This window comes from Apis mellifera, linkage group LG9 (assembly GCF_003254395.2).
Source record: "Apis mellifera strain DH4 linkage group LG9, Amel_HAv3.1, whole genome shotgun sequence".
In the NCBI taxonomy this organism is placed as follows: Eukaryota; Metazoa; Arthropoda; class Insecta; order Hymenoptera; family Apidae; genus Apis; species Apis mellifera.
Genome location: NC_037646.1, coordinates 6,912,437 through 6,933,781, shown reverse-complemented (window position 1 = coordinate 6,933,781; position 21,345 = coordinate 6,912,437). Strand labels below are relative to the sequence as shown.

General features: G+C 32.9%; 3 protein-coding genes across 3 annotated transcripts in view; 1 reads left to right on the top strand and 2 right to left on the bottom strand.

Moving 5' to 3' along the window:
- LOC100576902 overlaps positions 1–20,715 on the top strand; it is a 74,014-nt gene extending 53,299 nt beyond the window's left edge. The window contains exons 2-6 of the mRNA XM_026442832.1: positions 15,471–17,828; positions 17,982–18,245; positions 18,370–18,496; positions 18,587–18,745; positions 19,895–20,715. Coding sequence (XP_026298617.1) covers positions 16,800–17,828; positions 17,982–18,245; positions 18,370–18,496; positions 18,587–18,745; positions 19,895–20,016 — 1,701 coding nt within the window. The 5' untranslated portion in view covers positions 15,471–16,799 and the 3' untranslated portion in view covers positions 20,017–20,715. The remainder of the gene's footprint in view (positions 1–15,470; positions 17,829–17,981; positions 18,246–18,369; positions 18,497–18,586; positions 18,746–19,894) is intronic.
- LOC727028 lies at positions 126–10,170 on the bottom strand. The gene is made up of 4 exons (XM_001122741.5): positions 9,618–10,170; positions 3,912–4,004; positions 3,118–3,399; positions 126–1,619 (listed from the first exon to the last, which is right to left on the bottom strand). The coding sequence occupies exons 1-4, from the start codon at positions 9,745–9,747 to the stop codon at positions 1,315–1,317; spliced, it is 810 nt and encodes a 269-aa protein (XP_001122741.2). The 5' UTR covers positions 9,748–10,170; the 3' UTR covers positions 126–1,314.
- Positions 13,326–15,464, bottom strand: LOC727021 (protein takeout). The gene is made up of 3 exons (XM_001122734.5): positions 14,992–15,464; positions 14,086–14,326; positions 13,326–13,861 (listed from the first exon to the last, which is right to left on the bottom strand). Exons 1-3 carry the CDS (start codon positions 15,074–15,076, stop codon positions 13,420–13,422), a joined length of 768 nt encoding a protein of 255 aa, XP_001122734.2. The 5' UTR covers positions 15,077–15,464; the 3' UTR covers positions 13,326–13,419.
- Positions 20,716–21,345: the final 630 nt, after the last annotated feature.

Below are 21,345 nucleotides of genomic sequence, written 5' to 3'. Positions count from 1 at the left end.
GATGATTCTAAGATTGTTTCGAAGTGCAAGAACTTTTTTTCTCATTAATTCATTGGAATATTTAAAGTGGAAAAAATTTCTTCTTCATTCGACTTGCAGTTAAGGAATTAATAAAAAACGAACGATTAAAACACGTATGAAACTATCCTGGCATCTTTATTTCATTTTCAATTGAATTCTAGATTTAAAATTTTGTCATTACACGTATATTTAAGGCATGAAATCTTCTATGATGGATCTACGATACTTGAATCATAATGAAAACATAAAATATAAATGTTTTCAATAATGACTAATCCCGTGTATCGTCGTTACGTACCTTTGTAAACAAGAAACTAATCGTAATCCTGGCAGACAATGTTACATCGTACACAGAAAATCGAATATTATCTCGACTTTTCACACGTTATTCGAAAAGATTTCTCGATAGGCAGTGTGACAAAATTATTTACTCAAGTGCGTAGATAGAATTATATTTTTATTTTTCCTTTCTCGTCCCTGTTTAATCTGACATTTCGATAAGGAGAAATATCTTTGAAAATAAAAATTCACGATTGTCTTAAAATTCGATGTAATATTTGAACAACAATAATCATTTTCTCTAGAGATAAATGTAAAAGCAAAAATTATCACAAGATAAAATTAAATTATATTAGAATTATACGTGTAATCTCGAAGAGCAAGAAATAAATTTGCAAAATTGAATATATTTTTAGCAATAATTGTCTTTAATGCACGATGCATGTGCCATACATCATCGATAATGCAAACGAAAGATCACTGCGTTGCAATTGAAATTAACGATAAGTAATTACAATAACGCTAGACACTTGTTTCTTGTTATTGAAATACGTAAAATGATACAATATAGAGATTCATTTGCCTGAAAATTATAAAGATCATAAATAGAACGAAATTAAAAAAAGAAAAATTAAAGGAATAGAAAGGAATCTTTCCTAAGGAAAGAGAAACTTTCCAAAATTTCATTTTTAAAACAAGTAAAAAGAAAAAATTATCTTTCAACCAAAGTTCAAACAACCAAAAACAACTTCACTCGAAACATTACCTCGATTCGTATAAATCCTTAAAAAAAAAAAACGATAAATTTATTAATATCTTCTTCTTCTTCTTCTTCGATCCACATCGTGCACACTTTGATATCGTCAAAACAATCTGTCCATCAAGATCCATCGATCCTTTTCTCACCTTTCTTCGAACCTTTCATCGATCGTTTCAGAATAATGAAATTAAAAAAAGAAAAAAAAAAAAAAGAAAGAAAAGAAGTGATGGTTCTCGGAAGAAAAGAGAAGAGAGCTACGTGTCGCGAAGCCAAACTTTCAACGGGACCTTGTTCAAAGCCTTGCCAAGGAAATTCTTAAAGTGTTTCGCGATACTGGCGCTCGCCGCCGGTCTCATCTCCTCGATGATCTCCTTCGCGTTCTGGTTGAGGAACTGGTTCATCGCTTGGCCGATCACGTTGTCGCCGTTCAATTGATCGACCACCCGGAAACGGGCGCGGCCAAGACCGAAATCGACCAGCATCCGCACCACTTTCAAGTAACGAACCCCGTCGCGGATCTCCTCCGCGCCCTGGATACGGGCGACCGCCTGCACGTCACCTGCAATTCCATCGTTTTCTTTCTTTCTTTCCTTTTTTCCTCCCCGATTTTTCCTATTTTTTTTTTTCAAATTACATCGCCGTGGATATAATGTTCTTTTTTTTTTTTCGGAGAAAGAAAATTTTGGAAAAGAAAACTCATTCTCATTTGAATGAAATTATTTCGAAGACCAATAAAAAAGACGCACAAGTGTAAAATTTAAATAAATTTACAGGGATTGATCAATTTTTTTAAAATTTTCAATCTCTCTTCAATCAACCATGAATACTTTATAGTAAATTTGTCAATATAAATTAAAATATTTAATAATTATATTGAATATGTTGTTCAAAAGATATTTTGTTTGTTCTGATTAATATCTATAGAAGCTTAAGAAGCTTGTTTCATAAACGAAGAATTTATTTCTATGATCTCGATTGCTAAGGGATTGATCAATTTTTTTAAAATTTTCAATTCCTCTTCAATCAACCATGAATACTTTATAGTAGATTTATCAATATAAATTAAAATATTTAATAATTATATTGAATATGTTGTTCAAAAGATATTTCTTTTGTTCTGATTAATATCTATAGAAGCTTAAGAAACTTATTTTCATAAACGAAGAATTTATTTCTATGATCTCGATTGCTAAGAGATTGATCAATTTTTTTAAATGAAAATTTTCAATTCTTCTTCGATCAACCATGAATACCTTATAGTTGATTTGTCAATATAAATTAAAATATTTAATAATTGTACGAAATATGTTATTCAAAAGATATTTCATTTGTTCTGATTAATATATAAGAAACTTGTTTCATAAATGAAGAATTTAATTCTATGATCTCTATCTATTAACTATGAATACCTTACTTCTATGAAAAATTTACTTCTATGATCTCGATTGCTAAGGGATTGATCAATTTTTTTTAAATTTTCAATCCCTCTTCAATCAAGCATGAATATCTTATAGTAGATTTGTCAATATAAATTAAAATATTTAATAATTATATCGAATGTTTTTCAAAAGATATTTTGTTCTGATTAATATGTATAGAAGCTTAAGAAGCTTATTTTCATAAACGAAGAATTTATTTCTATGATCTCGATTGCTAAGAGATTGATCAATTTTTTTAAATGAAAATTTTCAATTCTTCTTCGATTAACTATAAATACCTTACTTCTATGAAGAATTTACTTCTATGATCTCGATTGCTAAGGGATTGATCAATTTTTTTTAAATGAAAATTTTCAATTCTTCTTCGATTAACCATGAATACTTTACTTCTATAAAGAATTTACTTCTATGATCTCGATTGCTAAGGGATCAATTTTTTAAAAATTTTCAATCCCTCTTCGATCAACCATGAATATTTTATAGTAAATTTGTCAATATAAATTAAAATATTTAATAATTATATCGAATATTGTTCAAAAGATATTTCTGATTAATATCTATAGAAGCTTAAGAAGCTTATTTGATAAACGAAGAAAAGATGATATATAATCGGCTCACCGAAAAGGGCCCAAAATTCGCCATGGCTCTGAATGGGGAAGAGCAACACGTTTCCCACGACCTCGTAACGGCCTTGAAGTTCGATCTTCGGGAACGCCAAATGAACGTCAAGCCTGTAAGTTTTCAGGTCGACTCGTGACTTCGTTAACGAGTAATTTCCAGCCCCTATGACCGTGATATTGGAGAACAATGCCCTGACGCGAACAGCCCCTTGGCCGTTCTCCATTCCCAGTTCGGGGATGATCAGCGGTTCGATTGGGGGCAAGTCCAATTCAGAAATACCTAATTGGCAAACGTAATTGATGACGTGGAATTTTAATCCAGAAATTTAAGAGAAATAAAGATCAGGAAAGCATGAAGCAATCTCAATAAGATTTAATATTTACATATATATGATTCGTGTTTTATTTTCATATAAATATGTGTGATGTAAATTTCGAAATAAATGCGAGAAACGAAGCAAGTATCTTTTAATTTATATAAAGTAACTCAAGTAAAACGAAATTACACTGATTGCACCTTATATAAACGTTAAGACCTACTGATTTCGAGAGCTTATTACGTAATATATCTTCATTTCATATTGTGTTTATTCTTTTTTTTTTTTTTTTTTAGACAATAGAATCACTTCAAATTCGTATCATCTTTCCTTTCAACGAGTACAATCTAAATTTTGTATGTTAAATATTATTTTTTAAAGTATAATATTTAAATAGTATTTTGTGATACAAGAATAATAATAAATTAATTATATTGAAAGTTAGGTTAAGAGTATTCTTAAAATGTTTACTCACCCTTCAATAAATATGGCTGCAGATGATTCAATGTATTCTGAAAGCACACGTCTATCTTGGGATCTGACCTACTGCAGGGTAATATGTACTCAGCTGTGAAAAAGTAGAAAATTTTGAAAGAGCAGAATGTCAAATTTTACGCTATAGAACGGAGCGTGAAATTTTCTGTTATATTTTATTTATACGCATCTTTCTACTTCTTCTACCTTTATGCAATCACTTCCGGAATGTGTCTTGAGAAAATTTATCCAATTTCTCGGTTATTTTATCCTTCCTCGTCAACTCTCAACATGGATTAAATTATAAAATAATCGTGTAAATGTTAAATATGTTAAAATTATCAAAAAGATATTTTGCTCTAATGTCTAATTAATTCCTTTTCAAATATTTTGCTTGGAGTTGAAAGAAATTTCTACTAGTTTCTTTGTTATGTGTGTATTCACACATAATTGATCTCAGAGACTGTTTTATTTGTTCATTTTTTCATGAAAATGCAAAACATTCGAACTTGACACACAATTCAATTCATCAAGAATCATCGAAACGTTCCTCAGAATTGATTCTTGATCCTGATTTGAGAACACGAAGAAATTTTTCACATGGAAGACTTTCTGAAATATTAATTTTCTAGATATTAGAGCGAATAATAAATCTCTGTTATAACATTTTCGAGCCAAATCAAAATCAAATATGATTATATTTATAAAATGTGCCAAAATTTCAATCTCATTCAATATCAATGACATAATGTTAATACAATTACAAACACAAGAATATAATTTATAAAAAAAAAAAACTAGGAAACAAAGTTATTACTCAATCCAACGAATGAACGAATATTTTCAAGTTACATAGATCACAAAAAAAAAAAAAAGAAAAAAAGGAAGAAAAGAAATCATAAACGTTTATCCAGAAACGACTTCCTCTATTCGAATTTTTCTTTTCATTTCATTGCAGAGCAATTTCCCTCGGACGCGAGTCACAATTTATACAACACAGAATTCCTTAAAACTTTATAAATAAAAACTTCTTACTATTCATCATACCCTGCGTTGTTACATCAGCGAAGAAAATTTACGACGCATAATTTTCTCTACTTTCTTTTTCCCCGCGTTACGAAGGGATAACGAAAAACTTATTTTAATTTTTGGAATTTATTATCTCTCTCTCTCTCTCTTTCTCTTTTTTTCTTCACTCCTCGATCGAAACGATCAGCTTGTTAATGTATAAATCATTAGGCTATAAAGTTATTTTATCATTTTATTTGAAACTCGTTTAAATTTTAATACGAGTCATTACTTTTAAATGTTTCTTTTCTTTTCTTTTTTTTTTTTCATTGTTTGACGCAACACGGTTTTCTTGCTCGCAGCTTGTAGAATGATTGATGGATTGCTATAATAATAGACGATAGTGCACAATGGCTCGAAACTTTGAGCTATAAATCATTAACAATCATTATTTATAATTGTTATAACTTATAATTTTCTCTACTGTATATACTTTTTTTTTATATACACTTTTTTTTTCTCTCTATCGTTTCCAATTTGTTGAACAATTACAACTTAATACTGAGATTGATGCAAGAGTGTGTGATAATGATATTAAAAAAATATTACGTGAAAAATTAGAAATGACGATAGTGTGAGAAACACACAGATTGGAAAAGAGAAATGATTAAGAGGAACGATAATAATAACGTGTATAAAAATATGCGGAATCGAATTTACAAGTGATTTGAATGCGTGTAGTGTCGTGAATGCAGCACAGTGTTGTTATTATATCTCTGTTGTTGTTAAACACTTAAGAGAAATCGTTAAATATGCATTTTAGCTTTAAATGGATATTAACATAGGGATTAATTTATATGGAAATTTGTTGTCATTATTTAAAATTCTTTTGTGGATGAATAAAAAAAAAAAAAAAGATTCCAATTCTGATTGAAGCACCGTTTAACTACTATTGATTATTAACTATTAATTTGCAAAGTTACAATATTAATTACTGAAAGATAATTATTGAAATCAAAAGTTGAATGCTGAAAATAAATAATAAGGATTAAGAATACTTTAATTAGAGTTCAGATTCAATCTTTTATTTTCATTATTAGATTATCAAATTAGATTTATAGCAAATATATATTTTCAGTTCAAGTTAGGTTCAGTTTAGTCTAGGATCAGCTGTAGATCTGGCAAAAGTGAAACTAACACTTAAACTTTCCACGTCTAATCTAATACAGAGAGAAAAATGCATACCATGGCTGCCCACGCAACTTTAAAATCATACATCAAACCATAATAGCTTCGATCATTCCTCTGATCAATAAACAAATAACACCTGGTTTTACAATTACCCAATTGATAGTTGAAGAAATTGATTGTCAATTTCATAGATCTATCTTTAACGTACATGCTTACACCATTGAGCCATCCTGTATTTATATTCGAGTTTCAATCCTAACATATACATTATTTATTAATAAAATTCCTCTAAAGAAATTTTTTATTTAAATCCTAGTTGCAATGTACTTTATTCCATCGTTAATATAACGTTAACGTATATGCCAATTAACTAACTATTTGATAAAATATACTAACCTTTACAAAACCTTTAAGTAACCTTTAACTAACCTTTACAAAAGCACACTGTATTCAAATTTAATTTCTATTCTAACAGTTATACAATTAGTGATAAAACTTTTCGAAAGAAAAACTTTATCTCAAAAATTGAATTTTCAATATGCATCCCATTAATCATAACACTTGCACAGCTCTATTTCTATATTCAAATTAATTCTAACTAACTTCAATCAATATTCATACTCAAAACCACTGATACAACTTTTCTAAATAAATTTCATCTTACTTACAATATAAATCTTGTTCTACTATCATTATCATAACACACCTGATCTACATTAAAATTAATCCCAATTCTAACCATAAAATTAATCCCAATTCTAACCATATTCAAACTAATTTTAACACGTTAAAAATCACTGATAAAATTTTTCTAAAAAGTTTCACCCCATTCAAAATATACACCACCATTAATATACCTTCACCTTACAATTACCATGAGTTTAAAATAAAAACTTCATAATTTCAATTTCATCTCTATCATCTCTATCATGGTCATCATGGACACAGTGGCCGTTGCAAGGTCCATGACCAACGAAAGAATCTGGACCGTTCGATGCACCGTTCCGGTTTAAGCGTTTACGCTTTCACTCTCGGGGAATCATGCGAAGACGAGCGTGTCGAGGATACCAGCCGTAGAGACCAGCTCCAAACATCGGCCAGGCCGCTACTTTCTCCGCTCGATTACCGATCCTTACGGGCCTGCGGTTATGCAATCTCTGACATAACCTTCGCCACGCCATCGAGAGTCGTTACGCCATGCTACCATTACGTTCAACCAACGCCATAACCATAACGTTGCGTTGGATTTTCCTTTCGTGCTTAATAAATGACGAGCCTCGAAATTTCGAGTGAGAATTTTCTTCGTGATCTCTGACATAACCTTCGAGATTCTCCATGCTGCTTGTCATAGGCATCCTATGAGATTTTTAAGTTGTATAGATAAATGGAGCTCGAAATTTGAGGAGTTTGAATTTTTTTTTTTTTGCTCTCGATGATTGGATGCGCTTTTGTTAATTTCTCGACGGAAGAAGGATGATGATAAATTCTTTTTTTTCTGGTGATCTTCTTCTTTTCTCTCTCAGATCTCTACTTCGAAGAAGTGTAAGTGAATAAGGTTTGTTTTTTTATTAAATTTTGAGCTCGAATAGGAAGTCGATCTGAGATTAGAAGAGGATTTTTGGAATCTAAAAATGGAGGTATTAATATTTTTAAGCGTTTCAACTACTTGAAAAATATTTTACATGGTAATTTTTTTAATTTACAAATCAAAGACACAAGTAATCTGCCTTGCAAATTTAACGAGCAGGAGTTTATTATAATTGCAACGAGTTTGAGAATTCGAAACAATGATGATGTTCAAAAAAATTTATGATCATTCCTATGGATAAATTATCCACCAATTTCCTTGCTTCCGTTCGTACGAAGAAAGAGAAAGCAAGAAAACGTCGAAGAAAATGTCGAAAAACTCAATTTCCATTACATTTTCATCTTTTCCAAAAATTTTCTAAAATTTAACCAACTGTTGTTTCAGTCAGAAAAATTTTATTTTCGAGAATCTCTAATTTTTAAAAGCAAAGAGAAAAACATTTGATAAAATCTCGCTCAAAAATCTCAATCTTTACAATTTCCAAAAGGAAAGAAAATAACAATTAATAATAAATAAAATAATTATCCTTTATCCTAGTTATCTAGCTAATTTGAAGAATTGGAAATTTCCACAATTTGAAAAGTTTGAAAAACTCGATTCTTTTCGAAAGGAACAATCGAAAAGGAATAATCGGTGAGATTAATTTTCGTCATTTCTTTTTGAAAATAAATATCGAAAAGGAAAAAGAAAAATAATTATTCTTTACCCTAATTATCTAAGCTGAAGAATTGGAAATTTCCACAATTTGAAAAGTTTGAAAAACTCGATTCTTTTCGAAAGGAACAATCGAAAAGGAATAATCGGTGAGATTAATTTTCGCCATTTCTTTTTGAAAATAAATATCGAAAAGGAAAAAGAAAAATAATTATTCTTTACCCTAATTATCTAAGCTGAAAAATTGGAAATTTCCACAATTTGAAAAGTTTGAAAAACTCGATTCTTTTCGAAAGGAACAATCGAAAAGGAATAATCGGTGAGATTAATTTTCGCCAATTCTTTTTGAAAATAAATATCGAAAAGGAAGAAGAAAATGGAACACTTGGTCAAAGTTACGCTCCAAATTGTCAGCCGGTTTGTCACCACGGGAGGAGAAACTGGTGCAATGCAACACCAATGCTTCCGCGATACAATCGTTTCCCACTGTTCCTCTCCTCGTGTGAAGAGAAAGGCTCTGATACGCTCAATGATCGTAAAAGGAAAATACGAGGAATAATTACTCGCTCGTAATACTATTTCGTTTCATTCTGTTCCCGGTTCCACGTACGTGCGTGCGACACGTATTATTCCGACGCGTATATAAAAGAAGAAAAACTGTATATCTATTCTAATATTTGCTCTCCCGACAATCAATGTGAAATTCTTTTGAATCGAGTAATGAGATAACTCGATAAACGTTTTTCTTTCCCTGGACACGAGTTGTCAATTGTTGTTCAAATCATCACCTCGGTTTATCGAACTGTGGAAAGTTGTTGCGTAACTGGAACTCTGTATTAACTTCTTGGAAGAGCATTATTCTTCATTTATTTCTTTTTTTTTTTGTATTATTAATAATTAAAATAATTATTATTCTTTCACTGTTGTCACCTGTTGTTCCCGTGAAAGTTGCCTGCCTGTTATCGACTTTCAAATATTTTTCTATTTTCTTTTTTAATTACATACTACCATTATTAATTATCCACATTTGACAGTTAATACAGTTATCGATTGTCATTCCAAACTAATGGAAAGTGATTGCGTAACGGTTTATCAACTTCTTAACATTTTTCTTTTTCTATTTCTTTTTTTTTTTTCCTTATTTTTTTAATACACAATTCAATGACAGATTATCATTTAATAAGCACGATAATGGATAATAGGAATAAAGATAAGCACAGATTCAGATCACATGAAAGTATGAAAATGGCACTTGGATTGGCTTACGAATTTCGAAGTCGGGCTCGTTCAATGCTGCGTTCCTGCTTTGTTCCTTATCACAGGACACCGGTGATTCGCCGATACAGAACAGTCCAAAAATCACCGCACAGATCGTTATCCTTCGTTGCGGCAGCATGTTGGAGGGCTTCGACCTCGGACGAGGTCCACCAATGGGGATTAAAAATGATGTTGGACAATCGAAGAGTCTTGGAACGTGTTCTCAAATTTTTTTTCAAATCCGATCTTTTCGATAGAACATAAGGATTTAACAACTTTCAATTTTAAAAAAAATTCTATTTAAAATATCCAATGACGGTTTATTTATTTATTTCCTCTTTAATTCTCAAAATTTAATTTGCACCGTGTATTTGTATGAATGTACACTAATTCACTTAATTATTTTTTTATATATATTTTTTTTTTCTTTTTTAAATCGAGGAGATTTTGTTTAAAAATAAATTTTTTTTCTCTTAGTTAGTTTGAATACACACGAGATTTATAATCGAGATGAGGAATCAAGGTGGCTAGGTGGATCGATTCTTGTAAACTAAACACGCGTTCCTTTCGTATTCTGTCTTATATGCAAGCATTCCCCTACTCTGAGGACTGCTATTCGGCCGTCGCCGATTCTTCTTTCCATTTCACACGGGTGATATCGATGCGCTTTGTTTTGCCACTAATTTTTCTATTCCATTATTAATAAAATTTGGAATAGAACAAAATTAATTCCAAATTTTAGAAAAATTAATACCAGATTCTTATTTTATTTCTTACTTCTCTTTGTATCTCTCTTGTGTAAATAATAAAAATATTTGTTCCTTTAATTTAACTTAATTACACTTTTAACAATTTTTCTCCCTTTATTCGTAATTCAAAATTTGTAAAAATTTCTAACTAAATTTCTATCACTGGATTAAAAAATTGTTCCATAATTTTTCTTTATTACAATTATAAATTCTTAATAAAAATTTAACAGGAAAAAAAAATACATTTTTAGAGTATCACTTTTTGATTTATCATTTAAAAAAAAGAAAGAGAGAGAGAGAGAGAAATCGATCACTGTTCGATCTAATAAAATGAAGGAAGTCGGTTTTCGTTTCGCAACGATATTTTCCATTTCAGACCTACGCCAACCTATTTGAGGATCACAATGATCGTTCGCAATTTCGCAATGGTAATCCACCTGTTCAGAGGCGACATTTAATTTCCAGTGTCCATCATTGCGCAACGAATCGTGGTTGAACAGATGGATAGATAATGGGGCCCGAGAAAAATGTACGCGGTGTGTACATGCGCCAAATGAATAGCACTCATTTGCGCAATCGAGCTTCTGCCCGATCATTGCGAGAGCTCTACATCCATCCTCTTACCTGCCAGCCTCTATTGCTAGCGTTTTTTTAATAACATTAATTCGACCGACAACCGATTGCGAAACGGCTCGTTTCACGCTCCTCGCCGCGCGATTTCATTTTCGTTCCACGCCATTGTTTCCCGGATTTTCATGTGTGACGAAAGAATCCGGTTGACTGGCAAGCGGAGAAATAAAATCGTTTGTTTGTTTAATGTCAATTGTCCAAGTAAATGTACGCTTTGCTCTTTGAAATGGGAGGATAGGAAATTCTAGATTAACTGAATTTTTCATTCTCGGATTTTTTTCTGAAATTCCATTCGAAGACGAAGAGAAGAGAAGAAATAGAAGAATAATTGGAAAAAGATATCGATATCTGCAATGATATCTGAATTATTTATGAGAATAAATTGGAACGAAATTGTTGACGAGTTTGTTTAACTTGTTGATATTAAAAAAAAATGTTATAATTATTTTTAAACTTCCGTCAGGAGTTATTAATAGTTAATAACAATAAGTTTCGCGATTGCCTGTCCAGTGGTAATGCACAGCCGGCCATGAATGTGTAATGCGTTATTGTCTTTTCGAATTGGTCCTTGATAAGGATCGTGCACCGCATACAAGACAAATTACTCGGAAATGAGCGATGAGGAAAGCTGTATTTTTTACAATTGACCTCCCATTTCTATGACGAATATATATTTGTCCGATGAAACGAATGAAGATCTAAAAAGAAATAATGATTTGTCTCACATGATTTGAAAATTAACATTTTATATTTATTCGATTCAATCTAATTTTATGATATAAAAGTTCGTTATCATTATCTTTTCAATCATCGTATCCAGCCAGATATTTCTTTAAAATTTATTTTTTTTTAAATATTTAGAATTATTAATTATAATTGTCATTAATTACAGTTTAAATATTTGTTACTAATATTGAATACCATCCTTTATGATTGTTGAATTAATGTTACACGTGTGCGTGTGTTTGCGTGTGTTTCCACCCATTCCGGTTTTAATGATTCAGCCATTTGTTTGAACACCTTGAAACTTTCAAACATTTCACATCGTTTAAAGAAATTCCGAAAGAACTTGTCGCTGTTGCCCAATTTATAACTCATTAAAAAAAAAAAAAAAAAAAAGAAAAGAAAAAAAAAAGGTGTGTCGAAATCGATATTTGTCCAACCTTCTATTTTTATAATTTTTACACGACTTCCTAATTCCGACTTTTTTACAAACTTAATAAAAAATAAACTTAATAAAAAATAAAAAAAAAAAAAGAAGGAAGAACAGGTTCTTCAAGGAGAATTGAAAAATATTAATTTCAAATGTGGACCAGTTTCTCCATTATGGGAAAACAGGTTTGGCCATTCCTTGTTTCAAACTCTGAAATTCAAAACTCTGTTTGAAGAGTTAATCACGCATAAGTTGATATTCGCGATTTTATACCTGACGCCTGCAATACCGTTCCACGCCTTGCACATTTGCCTCGCGAGTTATCCTCTTCCATCTTTAAGGCGTTACATCATGGACGAAGTGTAAAAGTATCTAGATATTTCATGGAACTTGTTCCATGCTCTGAAATACCGACATCGAGAAAAGAGTGTCTCTTACGCCCTCTATGATTTGTTAAGAATTTCTACCACATACATATAATATACTTAAAGCGAAGAACGTTTCGCTTATTGAGATCGAAAAGAAGAAAAGAAAAACCTGAATTTTAATATTCGCTTTTCTCCTTCTCGAACAAATATAAAGCATACAAAACATTGTATAAACTATAAAATATATTGTATACAATTAATCAAGTATAAAATACAAAAATTTATAAAATCTTACAAAATCGATTAACAACGTTGGATACAATATAAACAAAAAAAAAAAGAACAGAAAAAGCATACAAAACATTGTACAAACTATAAAATATATTGTATACGATTAATCAAGTATAAAATACAAAAATTTATAAAATCTTACAAAATCGTTCAACGTTAGATGTAATATAAACAAAAAAAAAAAAGAACAGAAAAAGTATACAAAACATTGTACAAACTATAAAATACATTGTATACAATTAATCAAGTATAAAATACAAAAATTTATAAAATCTTGCAAAATCGATTAACAATGTTGGATACAATATAAACAAAAAAAAAAAGAACAGAAAAAGCATACAAAACATTGTACAAACTATAAAATATATTGTATACGATTAATCAAGTATAAAATACAAAAATTTATAAAATCTTACAAAATCGTTCAACATTAGATATAATATAAAAAAAAAAAAAAAAAAAGAAAAAGCATACAAAACATTGTATAAACTATAAAATATATTGTATACAATTAATCAAGTATAAAATACAAAAATTTATAAAATCTTACAAAATCGTTCAACATTAGATATAATATAAAAAAAACAAAAACAAAAAAAAAATAAACTATTACATCACTTCTAAGGTGGTAACAACACATTTTCCGGGAACAAGGAGAAAATGGTGTTCGTGAATTTCATGATCAGCATCGCTATAGTCTCCTCTAACTTCGGTCTAATCTCGGCGATAATCGTGCTCCAATTATCGTTGAGGAAAAGATTCATCGCTCCGGACAACATTTCGTCACCGTCGAACAAATTGTCCAAGTGCACGGTGGCGTGGCCGATCTCGAAATCCACATAAATATCGTCGACAGACTGATGAATCGAGCCTGTCCTCTCGTTCAGATATCGCTCCATCTGTATCGTGACAATCACGTCTATGTCGGTGAAGTTTCCGTGTCCTAACCCGTTCCCCGTGATCGATAGCATCATGATTCTACCATCCATCACGTAATTCGACACCATCTCCAATCGTGGTATGAAGAGTTTCAATCGTATCACGTTTTTATCCAAGTCGAGTCTGATGGAAAAATGATTTCTCACGCTTTGCGCTTCATTCAAGATTTCGCGAAGAATTTTCATAAACTATCGAATCCTCCAAGAGATCTCGATTTATTTATTTATTTATTTTAATTGTGCGAGAAAAATTAAATTTTCCTTTTTACGAAGAGAATGTGAGTAATTCGAGATATAAATATAGAAAAATGCAGATAACATATTTTTTTTTTGTATACAAGAACTCACCTGATACTCTTAGGTACGAAATCAGTTCCTCCAAATATGGACACGTTGTTGTAGATCGCTCGGATATAGATCGGACCGGAAGATTGATCGATCTCGATCTCGTCCAAGTGGAGGGGTTCACACTTTGGTATTCCAAGGGCCGGTATACCTTTTCTTAGATACGGTTTCAAGGAATTGACACTCTGCTTTATACAGTCGCTAAGGTACGGATCACTTTGATGGCATATCTTCAAGAACGAGGCTAAGGAAAGTATAATAAAATTGCATGGAATTATTAATTTAATTTGGATTTTCTGTGTATGCAAAAATTTAATAATCCTGTGAATCACACTTTATTGGAGGAGAATAATTTGAATTGCAATAGATATAAAAATTCGTCTATTAATTTTCTGTGTATGTAAAAATTTAATCCTGTAAATCATTTTATTGGAGGAGAATAATTTGAATTGCACACAATTAGGTATAAAAATTCGTCTAATAATTTTCTGTGTATGTAAAAATTTAATAATCCTGTGAATCACACTTTATTGGAGGAGAATAATTTGAATTGCAATAGATATAAAAATTCGTCGATTAATTATAAATAAATAAAAAAAAAAAAGAACAGTTAAAAATAAACCCGAGCATTATGTTCTCTCTATAGTTAACCTTGTCCAGAATTTATCAAGTTAGACCTCGATTCTTTCCACATGATTTTCTCTACGATTCATCATCGATTGAAATGCAAGTGTTCCAGATTGATGCTATTAACACTATATACTGGGTGTATTTTTTAAATAAACTTAAATATACTGTAATATCTCGAATGCGAATAAAAAAATAATTAAACATAACACGTCAGATATTAAGATAAAAATAAATGTATATATATTTTCTTTTTTTCAATTACAATTACGAACTACTTACGTATTTCTGGGATGGGCGATGGAATGGCGATGGCCGAGCAACTTGTCGCGAAAAATATCGCGAAGAGATAGACGTGGAGGAGCATGGTTGTTGCCACGGCGAGGCTCGATCGCGGAATAATTTCGCGTGGCGTCGAAAATGATGGAACGTGGCATCGATTAGCAATTTCGCTGACACCTCCGTTTCTATTGCATTCGCAATTCCTTTTACGGATCACGCAATTCAACGTTCCAACATTTGTCTCTCGTATCGATTTTTATTGCACCTTCGTGCCGATTGAATCCCCTTGCAAATTAAACCTCGAGGAAGCGACAAAATAACCGATCACTATTTTTTAATGAATTGTTTCTTATATTGTGACTAAAAAAAAAAAAAACAATCATTACACATTAAAAATTAATCAGCTTCGATTAACCAAATTACTGCTCACTTTAAGCAAAAAATAAGATCAAAATTACAATGAACCTTCTCCTCGATAGACCTTCGATGTCAAGCTCAACCTCCATCGAGCTTTACAACCAAACATCATCCCCGTACCAAACAACGAAACCTATTAACCGCAAAACGAAAAAAAAAAAAACAATCATTACTCATTAAAAATTAATCAGCTTCGATTAACCAAATTACTGCTCACTTTAAGCAAAAAATAAGATCAAAATTACAATGAACCTTCTCCTCGATAGACCTTCGATGTCAAGCTCAACCTCCATCGAGCTTTACAACCAAGCATCATCCCTGTACCAAACAACGAAATCTATTATTATTATTAACCGCAAAACGAAAAAAAAAACAATCATTACTCATTAAAAATTAATCAGCTTCGATTAACCAAATTACTGCTCACTTTAAGCAAAAAATAAGATCAAAATTATAACGAACCTTCTCCTCGATAGACCTTCGATTTCAAGCTCAACCTCCATCGAGCTTTACAACCAAGCATCATCCCCGTACCAAACAACGAAACCTATTAACCGCAAAACGAAAAAAAAAAAAAAAAAAGAAAAAAATGTCACCATACCTCGTACGTACATTTAAGAGCAAGGTGAATTGCGTAACATGGATCGAACATAGCTTCGATAGCTATTTGCGGCCTCTTCTGACCCGCCACGATCCGCCATTACATCTTCCACTTAAGGTCGGAAGGAAGGACCTTGCCCCCGTATACACGGTTCCTCGCAACGGGAGCAGAAACGCAAGATGGGAGAAACTGAGAAGAAGGATCTACTTAAACGGGAACAAGAGTGAAGATTGGTCCATGGCCCAGATCCCCGGATGCCCTTCCACGAAACGATATAAAAAGGTGGCGCGGGTGCATCGTCGACTCGTTTTTGCACGAGGGGGAAACAGAAGGTGTGCGATGGTTGGTAAGAAGTAAGTTAGTGGATCGTCGATTGATTGATCGAAGAAGAGCTGGAGGAGGAACGAGTCGTCGTCGGGCCGGGAATAAAAGTGTTGATACGCGCCATCCTGATCTGCTCTCTTCTCGTCTTCGTCGTGGTAGCAGTTATCGTCCTCTTGGTGATCAAGCCTGATTACGTTTGGCAGATCAAGGCTGAGGATTAGAGGATTCCTTTGGAATTCGAAGTCGAATTCGAAGAATTCGATTCCTTTGGTTCTTCAAAGTGTTTTCAAAAAGGAGGATGTGATTTTGAAGAAAGAGGTTATAAAGATCTTTGATCCATCTCTTTTAAACTTTGAAAATAATTAAGAAGTGTGAAATAATTGATTCTGGGGGAAGAAAGAAGGGACAGAGAAGTTTTCTGGTTTCTGAAGACATTCAAAAACAGCAAAAAAAACAAATAGACACAATGATGAAGACGATATTCCTTGCTCTAACATTGGCGAGTTTGGCAAACTGTCAGGGAACTCTGTTAGAAATGTCTCAACAGTTGTGGGCCAAGCTTCTGTCAGGCGGATTCTCGAAGACGGGGAAGTTGGACCCGTTGAGGGTTCCTACGATCAAAGTGGACCAATCGGAAGGCAACACCAGTTACAGAATTATTCTTCGCAACGTGGAGATAACTGGGCTGAACGAGTCCAGCTTGGACAGCATCCACATAGCTCGAGGCCGTTTGAAATCGAACCTGAGCGAATTGGAGGCCGGTTACGTGAGCTACAGCGATCTCAGAGACTTGGACTCGATCAGATACAGGTTCCACACGTTGATCAAGGAGCCGAAGGGGCAGAACGAGAGCTTCGAGGCGATAGTCTCTGCCGCCAATCAAAAGATAAATAAATCCGCGACAGGTTCGAGGGAGGAGGAGAGCCGTTTCGAGAGACTGAGAATGTACGATCCCTTCCTGATGAGGATTCAGGCGGAGAAGATGAGGTCGCCTGCCATCAACGAGCCGCCATCCAAATTCCTGCTCCGTCAACCTGCTCCCACCTTCAACATGGAGGGCGCCAAAGTCCTCTCCAAGTCGGAGACCGCTCGTATCATCGAGAACTTGAGGTATCCTTCCGACTTGCAGATGATTTACGCGATGAGCGCGATGAATTCTGGATTGAACCCGAGAAACTACGATCAGAAGGAGATCCAGGGAGGCGGGGTTGAGAGACGAGAGGACGAGAGAAGGGAGAAGAGCGGCAGAAGGGGGGAAGATGTTGAGACTATGGCGTCAGAGAATGTAGAGAGCGTGGCCAAGGGTCACAAGTTCGTCCCTGGAATCGGCAGGGAACAGACGTTTCAATCGAGGATGAAATTGGAGGATAAACCGGGCTACATCGACATAGTTTACGCGGACGGGGAGCGTAATGGCGGCGTGAAACGCTTTGGAAACGGGAGAATAGAGTCTAAGGGGAGTGCCAGAGTGTTTGGAGTGAACGGTGAAGCAAAGGTATTTTTTCACGTAAAATGAAAAAAATGTAAAAATTCTTGGAATTTTCTGAACGAGCTTCCATCTATTACGATTATATAAACATTCGCTTGAGTGTCTCCTCTTAAGAAATTCGTCTTATAACCTCGATTCACGTAAGGCTTATGTAAACAGGATATCCTGGAGAATAAACGAGTTATTAGTCGCAACTGTACCGAGGGGGAATCGTTGACGAAGAGGAACGACGCCGTTAAGGCGGGCATAGAGGCGAAGAGGTTGGATGGATTGTCGAGATACGCGAGAGATTATCAGGAGAGGCAGGGATACTTCGAGGAAGGTATGCAGTTGGTTTATCATTATGGCGGGATGGATCCTGAGGGGCAGAAAATTGGCCAAGGGAGAAGACAGAAACGTGCTCATGGAGGGAACGACACTGATGTGAGCGATCATCCTTCTTTTTTTTTTTTTTTTTTAATTATTTTTATGCTCAATGATTTCCTTTTTCTTTTATCGTTATTATTATTTTCCTCTTATTATCTCTATTATCCATATTTTTTTCAAGGACGATGTGATGCACGTGATCGTGAAAATCAGGGTACCGTTGCTTCGCGTGAAATCCGATTACCAATTGATGGGAAAGGTTGGACAGGAATTGGTAAGAGGAAGGGGACAGTTCAATGGGAATTTCTGTAAGTATATTCATTGATCGATTGATACCATTGATTGATTGAATATTCCCTCTTTTTTCTTTTGAAATAACACTTTGTCATGATTTGCAGCTGATGTTGTTGGTGATTTCACTATCGAATTGAAGAAAACCAAAGGGCAGGACGAGTTGATGGTTCGAGCAGCCAGGAGCAAATTAAATGCAACTAAGAAAAATGTTTCTCTTCAGGGGATGGACGAAGAGGGACCAGTGAAGTCGATTCTCAGCAATGGTAGGTTGTGAAATGATCAATATCTTCGATATTTGAAAATATATTTTTATATAATTCGACGAATAGTAGAATAAATTTTCTTATCGAGTTGAACGAAAAGAATCGAGTCAATGGGGAAATGTATAAAAAGTTAAGGCGATGTTCGATCAACGACAACAAAGCCAGTTCAACATTATGTAAAAACCTCTTTCATCTGTCGATGTTGTTGCGTCACGAAACCGGTATTCTTCCACAATTATGAGACTAGGGAAACGTCGAAGAAAAGTTTTAATTCTTAATGGAGGAAAGCGATGTCGATAAACCTAAAGTGTTACGAGTGACAAAGGAACTATAGTAATCTGAAAATTTCGATTCTTCCTACTTATAGCACAGTTTTTAAGATTTATATAAATTTGAGGGAGAAAGTTGGATTTGTGAAAATTATTTATTTCAAAGAATCTCGTTATTATCTCTCCAATTTTATTCTGTGTGAAAGAACAAAAATTATAATAAGTTCATCGCATAATTTTATATCTAAGTAGGCTCGATTGATCGAGAATTTGATGGAGGTGTACAACAGGTACGAGGTATTTAATAATTAATAACTCATTGTTCAACGATTGATATGTAAGATGTGATTACGAGTATCGACGACCGGATGAATGCATCGCGTTTAGAACGTGTTAAGCGTGCGTGCAATTACATAAAAGGTAAGACTCGAAAGAAGAAACGCTTCCTTTTAAAAGTATCAGATGTGTGTACCTTATCACCTTCGTTTTCTTTAAGAAAAAATGTTTAAATTCTTCCCTCCCTTTCAAATTGTCAAGCTTTTGAAACACCTCGAATTTTTTTCAATCCTTCGATATTCGAATTCTCAATTCTCAAAATTCCCCAACTATACCAAACCCTCGAATTTGAAGAGTAAAATAATTATTTTGGAAATATCAATCAACTTGGAACAGAAAATCGAGCTTAATTTCCTCGTACATCTAATGTATTCTTTCCATCGAACGTTTTAGAAAACAATAGAGGAAAGTAAAAGTAGCGGTAAGAGTGTATTGACATCGATCGAACGAAGTAAAAGTCCGCTTTCAGACGCTTTATCCTATCAATAATGTCCGGCGTATTAACTTGCTCAATAATAGATTCACGATTGGCTTTCGTCCACAGGCTTGATGGCTGCGGAGGCGGTGGCCGCCATGCTTGCCGATGACCTGGCCACCAAGGCCCTGAACGACAAAACGGCGGATGCGATGATTTACAAAATGTACAAAAACCTTCCGGTCAATTAAACCGGTGTCGAGGACGGTTGGGCTTTAATCGTTTTGACAGATTTATATATTGTGTAATACGCGGTGGTCGAAATAATTCTTTCGTTCGAAGAGGAAACGTATTTAAAAGGATATATATATATTTTGAGATTGAAAGAAAGATGAAAATTTTTAACGATCACGTTTTCCTCTTTGGAAGAATAAGGTAAGGTATGGTGTTAAGAAATAGAGTTACATCAGGTAATATTTCCTTTGTTTATATAATTAATGGCATATTTCTTTGAACAGTCTTTTAAATTATCTTTTTTATTAATCAATAATTGCACGATTCTATATTATTACTTATTTATTTATTTCTATTTATTCACTGGCTATCACTCCAAGAGTTATTAACTGATTAATTTTGTTTACTAAGTAGATATTATATTTAGTTTTATTAGTATATCACGTTACATATATAGAATTTCATACGTATATTCATTACACACATGTTTTACATTGTATACGCTTAAAAATTATTTAAATAGTGGATAGTGTAAGTTAAAATAGTTTAATTTTTAGAATTACAAAGAATTCATTTAATGCATAAATGCAAATTGCCAAATGTACCAAAAGAAATCAACGTATATACATCTATCTAATCACAAAATCAATTATATTTATTTATAGATAATAAATTTAAGAATTATCTTTCTGCGAGAAGAGAAAAAAATAAAATTCCAAGTGTGTTTAAAAATTGTAGAAAAGTTTAATTGTAAAAATTACAGAAAATAAAAGGATTAACGAAAAAAAGTTTCTTGAAGAGTTAAAAAAAGAAGAAAAAAAAATTCCCAATTTAATGTTTTCCCAAGAACCACAATTTTTCACTCAAAAATACAAATCAGCATAAATCTATCAATTTATTGTCGTTTCGTGACCTTTGCTCACACCGGAAACTCGTTCATATCTAATTGATCACGTTTCCCAGATTGTGTCAGCCAATTCGCAAACGAGTTTCCAAATGTTACGTATATTTATACCATTCTCAGCACTACTAGGAAACCAGTTGGGATTCTATTTTACATAATCTTGTTTGGAAAATTCATCGAGTTGCAACAACATTGGTTGACTCGGGGAAAGTGGCTATGGAAAAATTTCACGTGAGGAAGAGATTTTTTTTTTCCCTTTTCTTTTATTTTTCACGTGGAAATTTAAATTTGATTTCTCGATTATGAGAATGAAATGAATCGATTTAGATTGATCCAAATTGCTGGAATTAATAGTTAATTACAATGGTTAATGTGAGATATTAGGGTAACGTAGGGTAATGTTGAAATATTATAATTGTAAAATTTTAAAATATCAATATCA

Excerpts from the sequence above, each read along its gene's own strand:
- LOC727021 (XM_001122734.5), bottom strand. The coding sequence starts at position 15,076 with ATGCTCCTCCACGTCTATCTCTTCGCGATATTTTTCGCGACAAGTTGC. Across the intron at positions 14,327-14,991 it reads ATCGCCCATCCCAGAAATAC|CCTCGTTCTTGAAGATATGC; the intron begins GTAAGTAGTTCG and ends TACTTTCCTTAG. Across the intron at positions 13,862-14,085 it reads TTCGTACCTAAGAGTATCAG|ACTCGACTTGGATAAAAACG; the intron begins GTGAGTTCTTGT and ends TTTTTCCATCAG.
- LOC727028 (XM_001122741.5), bottom strand. The coding sequence starts at position 9,747 with ATGCTGCCGCAACGAAGGATAACGATCTGTGCGGTGATTTTTGGACTG. Across the intron at positions 3,400-3,911 it reads GCAGCCATATTTATTGAAGG|GTATTTCTGAATTGGACTTG; the intron begins GTGAGTAAACAT and ends TTTGCCAATTAG. Across the intron at positions 1,620-3,117 it reads CGAATTTTGGGCCCTTTTCG|GTGACGTGCAGGCGGTCGCC; the intron begins GTGAGCCGATTA and ends ATGGAATTGCAG.